General features: G+C 49.9%; 1 protein-coding gene across 1 annotated transcript in view; it reads left to right on the top strand.

The window, feature by feature from the left end:
* The window catches only part of ARHGEF9 (Cdc42 guanine nucleotide exchange factor (GEF) 9), a 48,843-nt gene that overhangs the window by 32,376 nt on the left and 4,244 nt on the right, over positions 1-12,223 (top strand). The window contains exons 6-7 of the mRNA XM_010143094.1: positions 4,648-4,891; positions 5,579-5,647. Of these exons, the coding sequence (XP_010141396.1) occupies positions 4,648-4,891; positions 5,579-5,647 (313 nt within the window). The remainder of the gene's footprint in view (positions 1-4,647; positions 4,892-5,578; positions 5,648-12,223) is intronic.

Below are 12,223 nucleotides of genomic sequence, written 5' to 3'. Positions count from 1 at the left end.
GGAACTCATCGAAGCTGTAGGGTAAAAAAAGATCATATTTAGACAAATAAGTGCGAATGACCCAGATGCATCAATTTCGGCAAGAGCCACGCAGCGCACGCTGGCTGCAGCGGGTGGCTGGCGCCGCTCCTCGTGCTCTGCTGTCCCGGGCTGCGCCTTGGGGCTTCTCCCATCCCGCCCCTGCAGCCCACGCTGATCCTGCCCGCTCTCAGCCCCTGTTCTCTTCCATCTGTCGCTGTTCCCTCAGACATCACCGGAGCGCAGAGCTGGGAAGGACCCCGGGAGATTAGCCATTCCCTTTGCAGGATTAACTATACTCAGATCATCTCGGATGGGTGTTTGTCTAACCTCGTTTTTGAAAATCTCCGAGGAATGCTGGCCCAAGACTTCCCGGTTTTGTCTGTTCTAGCGTTTAACTACTCTTACAGCTAGAAAGACTTTTTCCTGAGTGTCTAATCCTGTTCTCCCTTGTGGTAAATTAAGCCAAGCCACAATCAAAATGGAGAATAATTGATCACCAGCCTCCTTAGGAGAGAAGCAGCTTTCACATATTGGCATTCCTAGCCCGTTCCTTTTTATTTATGTCCTTCCTAGGTTAAACAGCTCCCTGTCCTTGGCCTTTCCCCACCAATCAGGTTTTCAGTCTTTTTTTGGTCATTTTAAGTTTTCTTGCTCTTTTCTGATTTAACTACAAAAAATAATGTCCTGTGACAGTCAGAACGGACGGTGTAAACCAGCCAGTTGTCATCTTGGCGTGACTGTGGGCAGGTAACGTCCACAGAGCCAGCACTTAAACAAAGGTACATTCTAGAGCTTAGTAACTCCTTCCTAATTCCCTGGTGCGTTATCCCCGGGATAATCAGGAGTAGTAGGCGCAGCCTGTCCCAGCTGCTGTCTGTGCCCTCCCCTGAGCTCCTCTCAGTGCGGCTAGAGCAGCTGATAAATCTCCGTTTTGTGTGTATCTATTGGCTTTGTCCTTCTGCCATGTACCACTTACACCAGGCTGTCTGAACAATCCATTTTCATCCTCTGCCACACATCTGCTTCCCTTTATCTCGGGCGTGCTTGTTTGATCCAGCTTACGCGTTCGCAGGAAGGGGAGATAGTCCTGGGCTCGGCAGACATGGTGCACGGCACAAGGTTCATTTCTCAGCACTGCTGCAGGGGCTGCAGCTGGCAGGAGTCACGCAAAGCAGCACTGCTGTCGGTGCCTGCGTGGTCCCGGGCTTTTTATTCTCTTGTCTACATGCATAACAAGCTCCTCAGAACGGGGCTTTGGCCTCGTTTGCTGTCCGCCTCTCGGGTAGCCCAGCTGAATTCCTGAATGTTCTTGACGTCGATTACGGTGTCAGTCAGGTCAAGGTGCCCACGCTCTGCGAAGGAGCTACCTGGTGTCTGTTATTCTTGTAGGAACAAATGTGATAAAATATCCACAGATCAAATAACTATTATGCTTCCCCTAGTACGGGTGTTCCAACGTAGTCAGTTGGGAAATAATATCCATTTACAGAGGCTGGCGAGAGAGGGGAGGAAAGGAGAGGTGGTAGAGGGAAATGCCAGCCCACTTAAAACGACATTTTCCGGTTACCGTTACTAACCTGCTCCACGGACTGAACTTCTCAAAACCAGGGGGCTGCAAAGTGTCTTCCTTGTGGAGACACGTGCTAGTCACCGAGAGGTTTCTGGGCTCTACCACCCTGTGAAAAATAAAGAGTCTGTTAAAAACTCGGGGTACCGGTGTTGGAATTTATAGTCAGTGAGTGGGGAATGGTCCTTCTGTGGAAGCAGGGGGGAGCGCACTGTTGGCACAGGGCAGCGACCTGCACCCAGGTGACGTCAGGCACGGGCTTGCTCTGAGCTCTCTAGCTTTTCTGTACCTCTTTGAATGGTTTCGTGTTCCTCCATGCTAGCACCTTTCTCTCCTCTCCTCAGGGCCTCCCCCACCCCAGCGGCTGCTTCTCCTCCAGAAAGCTACTGCCAAGCTGGAGGCTGAGGGTGATGGGAGAAAAGGTTATTCGTTCCTTCTTGGGTCATTACTGAAGTTTCTTCTGACAATGAAAGCAAAGGTGGCAGGCAGGAGCTTTGCACTTGTCTTTCCCTCATTTGCCCACGTGCTTTCTCCGCGCTCAAGGAGGAAAACATGGTGTTTCTTCTCCCTGAGTTTTCTGCAAGCCTCGATAGCTGAGCTTGTTCTCTCCGGCCACGGCATTCTCCCCAACGATAATGTTCCGTAGGGCCATTTCATTTCCCAAAGCACTTGTGAGATTCCGTTACCTCCTCCTTGCTCCTTCCATAACTCCTAGGCAACACCGTTATCTTCCCCTCCAATCCTGAGCAACACCAGCAGAACACGGGAGCCTCTGCTGCAGCCTTGGAGGGGAGACGACTGGAGCAGTTCAGTCAGACACGGCCTGACCCGCTGTATTGTCCTCTGGAAGCGTAACGACAGCACGAAGCTGTTAAAACATTTGCTCGGCATTAGCTATTAAAAAATAGCTTGTAATGTTTCTTAACCCAAAATTGGAGAGATGAGAGAGGGGGAAATGTATTTAGTATAAGAAAAAAAGCTGATGCACAGAGCCGTGTATTTTCAGAGCCGGGTGAGAAGGAGGATCGTGATTATTTATCCTTGTAATATCTTTCATGAACAAATCTCTACGTAATCATGAATATTGCATAGAAGAGTAGGTCTGATCCCGCTTCACCCGTCTCACTCACGTGCACGGTCTGTTCAGCGCTGTGTCCTGGAAGGTTCCTCAGCGGTGGGGAGAGGAGGGGTGCTGGTACCGCTCGTTTAAGGAGCACATCTTTTTTCCTGAGAGATTTATTATCGAGTGTGTTTGAGAGCGTGGGGAAGATAAACACTATTTCTAAGAACTAGCCAAGGCTCAAATTTAAACGCCGTGCAGAGTATTGATTGAATTGAACGGGTTCGGTGGGATGCTCACAGCCTTTTCTCAGCACTTCACTGGGCCCAGAGGGGAAGAAGCAATTTTCCAAGTTCGGACAAAACCGAAAGGATTTTCTATTGCATATTCAGCCTGAAATATCCTTGGCTCGTGTTTTGGACTACAAGCTTCTGGACAATGCCCTGTCTCATGATAGTTAATATTGCCTGGCAGACCCATGAGATAGTTTGCTGAAAAAAAATATGATGTACAATTTATTTTCCAAGAGTAATGATTTATTTAAAATACTACTTACTGCTTATCTTTAAAAAACCCTCACTGCTAAATCCTATTTGAGTAAATAAATGTCACATATTGATTTTATTCTTCCTCTTAAATGAATCCTTTGACATAACATTTATTTTTAGGTCTTTCTCAAATATCAAAAAGTATTCAGGTTAAATTAATTTAATACCTGTAAATATTGGCTTTTGAGAGTGGGTAGAGGAAGGAGTCTTGATTGTGCATTGCTAAATTTGGCTTTTTAAACACGTGTGTCTTGTATCTTGCATCACCTTATGTGGTCATGACTATATAATCAACTCTCTGCTTTCTGAGCAGATTCTTTTCTGCTATTCTTTGACAATTTTTTATCTATGTCCGTTTTTGTTATCCCTATAAAGTCACAGAGATGCAGGGCCAACGCCCCTCTTAGACCAGGAATAGTGCTAGTAAAGGCAGTACGACATCTGACAGGCAAAGCCAACCTGGGGGTAAGGAGAAAAACAGGAAATTGTTTCTTTTTCACTAGAGCATCCACAGTTTCACATCTCTGATGGAGCAGTTGACACAGCAGCTCTCAAAACACTTTTTGATAGTGCCACCTCCCGCTGTCTGCCAGGTGCTGTGGCCACGGGACCTCCGTGCTTTGGCAGGGGGGTACACAGCCCGACTGCTGCCGGCACGGAGTGGGGGTTGCGCTGGGCACGTCAAATCAGCCCCAGAGCTGTGGGTGTTCTCATACGAGTTCTGAAAATTCATCGGGAAGACTCATTTACTTTTCCCTTCCTGACAAAGAGAAACGAGCTGGAAAAGAAGGGGCAGGAATAACTGACTTAGAAAGGAGGTGAGGATGAACGGGTTTGGTTGTAAAGGTTACAAACATCAGGGAGGGAAAAAGAAAAAATTTGCGCTGGATCAAGAGGTTAAAGCCCGAGTGTGATGGGACAGAGGTAGGTTAGAAGTCCACTGAACTGAGAATCCGGGTGATTTTCTCACCAATGAGTTGGGCATGAATGGGAAATGGGTTCCAGGGAGAAGGGGCAGAGACCCATCTGCCCCGACCCTGAGAGTGGGTTTGGGGAAACGGAGAGCTGCCCTACCCCGGCTGCACGGCCAAACACGCCTGGGCTGGTGCCTCGAGATTTACGCTTCTCCGCAGCCTGGTTTGCAGCAATCCCACCAGGCCAGCGAACTCTCATCCTGTGGAACAGAACTTCCCATCCTGGAAAATGAGGGAAATATGTGACCTGCTCAAAGGCATTTCTTCATGCCTACAAGCAAAATTTTGCAGCGTGAGGATTTGTATTTTGTTCTTTTATGCCTGTGATCTCCCCTGTTTGTATTCACAGCAGAGAAGGCCCGAAGAATCGGACCAGGTTTCACCGTTCCTTTTCCTCAGCCCTGCCATGAATTCCCCGCTGAGTTCAGGCTCTGTAAGTATCTTAGAACCAACCCACCTCTCCTCTTCTCTCTGTAGGATCTGATACGAAGAGACATTCTGTATTACAAAGGTCGCATAGACATGGATAAATACGAAGTGGTGGATATAGAAGATGGGAGAGATGATGACTTCAATGTCAGCATGAAGAATGCCTTCAAACTTCATAACAAGGAGACTGAGGAAATGCACTTATTCTTTGCCAAGAAGCTGGAGGAGAAGTTACGATGGCTTAGAGCTTTCAGAGAAGAAAGGAAGATGGTAAAGGAAGATGAAAAGATAGGTGAGGAACATGAAATGAATCTGAAAGGAGGTTGTTGGTAATGCTTAATTTAGCCCTAACTGTTGGAGAAGCCCAGGATTTTTTGGGAGTAGATTACTGTTCAGCCTTGTTCAGCTGTCCTTGGCTGCTCTCACAGTCATCAGTAGGTCTCTTTCCAATCCCGTTACTGTTATTTTTGGCCCTCGATAAACAAATTTGGCCCGTAGCTTCAAGCCTGGACCTCCGTGGGTGTTGTGAGAGAAGGAGGTGTCTGGCCATCTGACTTCAGAGTCTCCTGGCTGCATCCTTTCTGCTCCGGCTAAGCCTGTCTCGTGCAGGGGAGGAGGGCAGTGACGTCCCAGCCGTGCCCTTCCCTCAGCATCAGCCTGTAAACTGACTGTAACCAAAGTCAGCTCAGGCTCCCTTTGTGTCGCTCAGCTGTAAAGCACTGGGGGTATTTATGGTGCTGTATCAATAATAACGGGGATGACCTTGCTGTTCGTGCAGCCCCTGCACGAGTGAGGTTCTAAAGAGGCCCGTCCTCTGACGGGAGATCTGCCGTTCCGCAACGTACCTGCCCGTACACCGGCTTTGCCACCCAGGGTCTTCCCCGCTTGCCAAAGAGCGCAGAACCTTCCCCCTCCCCAAGAGAGACAGCGGCTTTGTGAGCAACCTTCTGAATTGTGTTTGCCGTGTTCCCTTTTCCAGGCTTCGAAATTTCTGAAAATCAAAAGCGGCAAGCGGCAATGACAGTAAAGAAAGTCAGTAAGCAAAAAGGTAACCGGCATCATGCTCTGTGCCTGGTGATGTGAGGGTGGAGCGGGCTGGGCTGAGTCCTGCTGGGTTAGGATCCAGCGTCCCCCCTGAATTTCCCCCTCCCCTTTCTCTTTTTATAAAATACCGTTTGTGCTTTGCATCCTTTCTTAATGTATCTGTGGGCCAAATTAATCTCTGGTCTCACGTGGTCGAAGCCAGTGGGATTGCACCAGAGATGAATTTGATCTCGTGTCTCCAGTCTGATGTCCAGCAGCTGTCCCTGGGGGCAGAAATCTTCTCTCAGTTGTTTATCTCAGGCTGAAATGGGAGTGAGTGCGGAGATGTGTAGGGGTTCTGCTGATACCCAAAGTCCCCCATTAGCAAAGAAAGAAAAGTGGCTGAAATACCGGCCAGGGTGAGGGATCTCCCCTTTCCTGCTTCAGGAAAGGGGATGCTCACATTTCCTGGGGCTACCTGTAACGCTTTAAGGACAGCACAGCAGCGTCAGCCTTGGGAAATGACGTCTCTTATAAAGGACGTTATACGTCTCTAACGTCGGAGTCATTTCCCCACCCAGGCAGGCTACAGCCCACCGATCAATGCCATGCGAGACAGCGCCCACGGTCCTCGCCGGCCAAAGAGCCAGCGCCAATTATCTCTCGCAGTAACTCTTGCAGCCTCAGGTTTTGAAGTACAAAATGCGAAGGGAAAGTCAGTTTTTTCAAGTTTTCCAAAGCTTCCCGAAGTCGTAGACATACAGATCTGATACCAAAGAACCGCGGCACCACCAGGCCTGTGGGCGGGTTTTGAGAGGACGCCTCACTCCTCGGCCATAGGCAGCTCCAGGCAGCTCCATCCCCACTCTGTACAGGCGTTAGGGGGGGTTTTGCAGAAGTTGAAGGAGCTCTTTGCTTTCTGCCTCACTTGTTTGTTGTCTACTGGCTTTGCTGGTCCAGTAGTGCTTCGACAGGCCAGCTGTAACTCCTCAGTGCACTGTGTCTCTCCATTGTCATTAGTCTTCTCCTCTCTACTGACCTCCTGTGTTGTCTCCTGAGGTGTTCTCTAGAAGCTCTCCTGGCCAGATTTCTTCAGCTCAAAGTATGCACACACTCACAAACGGCCCCGGGGACACGTATCTCACACGACGCCCACGTGGTTCAGGCAGTAGCGGCCACTGTCATGAGCTCGGTTTTACCGACCGGCCCCTCACCGGTCCCACCATGGAGCAGCCATGGGGATTAGGGAAGATTAGAGACTCTGACATGCATGATGGCCATGACAAAACCAGTTTAAAATATTATTTGCTGTTTGGTTGATGGTATTATTAATTAATTATAGTGTTAATTAATTAATAATCGTTCCATTCAGTCAGTCGGTGACACAGTTCAAAGGTGCCTGAGCATGCCTACCAGTACTCCCACTTCAATCACTGGACTTGCATCCTGACGCTACCCTCACCGTACCGATTTCTGACACAGCAGTTGCTCTCTTGTTTTCTCTCTTTCTCTCTCTTTCTCTCTCAGATGGAAAAGGAGAGGCTGTTATCGCAGACTTCTCTGACTGTAGAATCAATTAGCTCCTAAAGCACCAGTCAGCATTTCTTTCACGAAGAATGAGCTTAGGCTGTAACACCGGCCGTTCTTTTTACGGGGCGAGTCACACAGAAGTTGGGTCAGACCCCAAGCGCTGAGTTAAGTGAAGCCTGGTTGAAAAACAATATGAAAATCTGAAAAACAATAAATAGGGTCATTAAATCAGGAGCTCCGTTTCTTTTCTGCTACGTCGTGGCAATCATAGCCCGCTCTCAGATTAATTAAATTAAGTACTGGCACTGAACGTTTTGCTGTAAACTCTGTAGTGTTCTTACTCCGTGGCTTGTTCTGTGCCCGCGACCCAAAGAGAGGCACGAGGCTGCCAGCGCAGGGAGCTGGTAGCTTTGCCCAGAAATGGGAGGAAGGAGGAAATTCCTGAGAGTTGGCTTTTAGTGAGAGATTTTTTTTGTTTTAATCTTGCCATAAGCATTTTACATATATTGCCGACGGGTTTTTTTGCCAAAGTCCTCAGCAGGCACTCGGGGCTGTGCTGCTGAGGCCGAGGGGCAGCCCGAGGGGTGGGAGCTGTGCCCGAGCCAGGAGGCTGCTGCCTGCGGGCATCCTGCGCTGCCTCTGCCCTCCCCACACAGCCTCCTGCAGCACGACAGTAGCGCTGGAAGAGGCTTCACGTTGGCTTTTGGAGCACCAGTTCTACCTGGAAAGCCGGGAAGCCCTTCAGGAGCAGGAATTCTGCTGCATTCCACAGAACTGTTTACTCATTTAAATTCACAGGCTTTGCAGGACAGGTCTCTGGCTACTGCAGGGCTTGACGGCTCCACAGCCCGACCTGCCGTGTCGAGAGCTCCGCTCCCGCGACAGCAGATGCCTAGGACAGCCTTGTTGCTAGATTATATCCATTGTTCCCTCCACCTCTTCAAAGGGAAACCATGGTAATTTCCCTGTCACACAACACTTAAGGAAGAGAGAAAAGCCGTGAAGGAGGTGAAATGGAAAATGCAATCAGTACTGTTAGAGGTGAGGCAGAAAAACATTTTTCAAATGGTATAAACTGCCGTTTGCTTCATGCCTAGTTGTACCACACCTCCCAGAAGGATTGCTCTGCTGTGTGTTGGAGGAGGTGGCATTAAAACCACCGCTCGCTGCTGCAGGCGAGGGAGGGATGCCCAGGTCAGCTGATAGGAGAAGAAACCTTGAAACTCTGCTTTTTAAACTAACGGAAACTTTATCCGGGTGATTAAGAGAGACCAGAGCTCTCTGTGTGCTGAGCAGTGCCAGGCTCCCCTCCCAAGTGGTGGAATGATGTGCCAGGTCACATTTCAGCAATATACTCCTTATTGGATTGGGCAAAACGTAATGGCATTAGACCAGGAGCCTTAAGATAGCGTTAAACCAATTTTGGGCCTTCTTTAATTCCATTAGACATAAAGTAAATGGGTACTGTTGGCTCTGTACCTTGCTAACAGATAGAGAAAAAGGCCGTTCGTGGTTGTTTTTTTTCTTTTCGCGTTGATTGTTCAAGATTTTGCCTCTTGGTTACCGCCCTTTAGCTTCTTCCGATGTCAGTGTGGTAACGGGGAATAGAATTCAGTATGGTGTCTCCTACAAATAGTAAAGGAACAGAGATACCTATTTGGCTTGACTTACAAAAACAACAAAAAACCCTAGAGCCCTTTTTAAGCTCCAGCCAATCGAGCGTGCAATTTTTCTGGAAATAAGTCCAGGTACTGCCGAGGCCCTTCGCTGTCTGCTCTGACACTGCCACGTGAAGGTAGCACCGAGCTGCACTCCCAGAGCTGTGCTTGTTACTGGCTAGAGCGGTGGAAACGAGTCCAAAGCTCCCCCGAAAATGGATCCCTCGTGGGTCTCCAACCCATCCTTACGTCCACCCAGAACTACCCAGGCTGCTTTTTCCACTTCGGAGCGTTTGAAAACAAGGCTTCTTCAGTGCTTCTCTCCATCAAGCGCCTCTGTTCTGGTGGCCTCTTACATCTCCCTCCAGTGATTAATGTTTGCAGCTCTCAGAAGCGTTCAGTTACTTTGCTGATCCCCAGCTTCGCCCCATCTGTCCCCGCGCAGGACGCTGTGTGATGGTTGTGGTGGGAGTTTTGCTCGTGTTCCTAGCAGCTGTCAGCCAGGGGTGCCAGGGGGATTAGATATTCCAGTGCCAGGGACAGAGACCCCGTTCTTAAAACACCATTTGCCACTTAATGTTTCCATTTGGGAAGATGAAATGTCTGTTCATGTTTAGAGAAGTGACCTTAGTGCTCAAGGGAGTGTTTTCCGTCCAGGAGAGCTCCTCAGGCCCAGGCTGTGAGCCAGCGCCCTCATGGCCTTCTCTCTGTCCTGTGTATTCTCCTCTGCGCTGTGCCACAGCTTCACCGAAGCAGGTGCCCTCAGCCCAGACAAGTCTCCAGCCTGGTGGTCTAGGACTTGCAGAGGGAGGGAAACGTGTATTCAATCCCCATGGCCCCTAGCTCAGAGCTTAGAAGAACGTCATCACTGAATCTGCCCATAAATACTCAGCTGTGAAAGCCCAGCAGGGGTTAAACCACCTGACAGCACGACCTGCTTTGGCCTGCAGTAAAACACTCCCTGAATCACTGAATATTCCAGCTAATTTCTTCCTTTCTGATCACTTGATCTCACCACAAACTATGTCATAAAAACCCTGACCCAAACACCCAACAGCTTTTCTCTGACTTCTCACGCTTCTGCCCTTCAAGCTCTCCCCCAATGCGTCTGCGCAGCAAAACGAGATGCCAGCATGTTCACCTGCTCCTGCTGGCTCCATCCAGCTGGCGAGGACAGGGCTCGCCAGGTGACCGCATCTGTAGGTACCTCCTGCCGTGCTCCGGAGGGGTTAAGCCTATTTTATTGCATCTTGGTTGCTAACAAGATTGACGTGGCCCGGACACGTTTCCCCCTCCTGTTCTCGCGTGTAGGCTTAGCCTCAGGGGGCTTGAAAGAGCCTGCGCGAGGCAGAGACCAACCACTTCACAACAGAGAGGAATTTGCATTTGGAGATCTTCGGGGTCGCTTCCCTTTTTTCACAGAGCATCCCACAGCACAGGTGAAGGAGTGGAGCTGAGCGTGTTCTCCGTGGTGTTTCCCCACAGATTCAGAGAAATCACAGAGCTTATCCCATTGCTTGTAAAACACAGACCCTACCCCAGACCTCCGAAACGTGCTGCCCCTCTGCACCACGGCTCACCCAAGCGCTCCGAGCGGTGGCTCCGTGAGCGCTGGTCCCACTGTTGACAGCGTAGATAGACGGGTTCTCACACGCCGCATTAGCGACCCCGCTGGAGTCAGCAGGACCATCCGCGAGCCGGTCAGACAGACAAGCTCAAGCTGATTGTGAATAAATTACTGGCTGGGAGACCTCTAAGGATGGAGCTGGTGACTTAGCAGTGGGCACACGCTCTGTGCGCATTCTCCAGGGGAGTTTCTGGTGAGATGTGAAACAGGCCTCTTAGGTTTTCCATGGGCCCGCGTTTGAAGAGCCAAGATGTTGACACTGATGTCCTGTTGAGATTCCAACTGAAACTAGTCTGTCAGCCCGGATTCCCCCGCCCTGTCAGTGTGGAGAGGTGTTTTAGGTAAGGGGCAGTGTTGCTGCCCAGAAGAGGCTGCGTCTCAGGGCAGTGATGGATGAACTGGTCTCTTCCTGTCAGCGAAGGCAGCAGGGTGATCGTTGCCATCAGCGGGCAGAACGCTGCAGGAGAGGGAGGCTATATGAATACAAGATCAGATAAATTAGTTTTCACCCGGCTTTGACTGATGAAGCCCTAGTATCGTTTATTCCATCTTGTCTCGCTTAGCTTTTGCTTATCACGTGAGGAATCATCACCTTAATGTCTAGTCCAACGACATCAGTAACGGACTCGACAGACACAGGAAGGTCAGGTTCCCTCAGTTCCACTGCGGAACAGCCAGGACACCCGAGGCCTGTCTTCCTCTGGTGCATTTCTCAAGCTGCAGTTAGCCCTCTCCCTCCAAACCAGAGAAGTGAGGTCACTGGTTAGAAAAGGGAGCTGCAGGTCTTCTCAGTGTAGTTTGCCAACAGCGACCAAGCGAACAGTGGTGAAGTGCTTTGAGATCCTCTGTGGAAACGTGCTGAAGAAAGGCAAAGGGCTGAACCCGCTCAGCCATTACTGCTTCTGGTGTCTTTAACTTGATGCTATTGCCGGAGTAATTAACATACAACAATTAGTGTTCCTGAGGTACGTCCCCAGCTACCCCGCGTTGTGCATGGCTTACGGTATTCAGGAGGAAATGGAGTAGATGGGAGTTTGGAGCGCGGCTCCTGACGGATGCAAGTTGGCTCAGCTTTTATTGAGGTCCCAGGTAGACGACAGCTTCCTTAGCGCAGCTCGGCTTCCTCTCCCACCGCTCGGCCAGCAGAGCAGCTCGAGATGGTGCTTGACGGTCTCCCACTCAACTCTGGCTCGTGACCAGCGTGGTTCTAGAGAGCTAGGCAGGGAAAAACCCGGTGAAACAGCTGCTGATCAAAGCAGGAGCTAAAACCTTACCGCTTGGGATGGAATGAACAGCTCGTAAGGCAAGTTTCCGTGGTTGTCTCTAGGCAAACCGTGAGCGTGTCCTGTGTTGGTGTGGTGTTGGTTGGAGAGGTGCGCTGTCGGTGTAGTTGTCCTGCGCTGTTCCAACGGGTCTGTCTGCACGTGTCCTTGTGCATTGCCTGCGAGCTAACAGCATGCTCCTTAAGCTTCCAGTGCCGCCAAAGCCGTGTTCTAACCTCAAACAGAAGAGGCACTTTGGAAAAAAGAACTAGAGGGGGAAAAAGAGCCAGTTTTAAATCTTTTTAATTGTTTTCTTCTGAGCTGAGAAATCCAAAAGGCTCCAAGTGACGTTGCCCAGCACTAAAAAAAGCTGCGGTTTCAGCTGACAGCGCAGCATCTCTCCTCACCACATTTCTCCAGCCAAATTCTAAACCCTGGAGTTTTCTTTCTCTCATCCTGCACAGTTTTCCACACCCCCCACCCTGCCGCACGCTCTGGCTGTGCAGCCGCAGCCTCTGGGTTCT

This window comes from Buceros rhinoceros, unplaced genomic scaffold (genome assembly GCF_000710305.1).
Source record: "Buceros rhinoceros silvestris isolate BGI_N320 unplaced genomic scaffold, ASM71030v1 scaffold1059, whole genome shotgun sequence".
In the NCBI taxonomy this organism is placed as follows: Eukaryota; Metazoa; Chordata; class Aves; order Bucerotiformes; family Bucerotidae; genus Buceros; species Buceros rhinoceros.
This window is presented reverse-complemented; position numbering and strand designations above follow the sequence as displayed.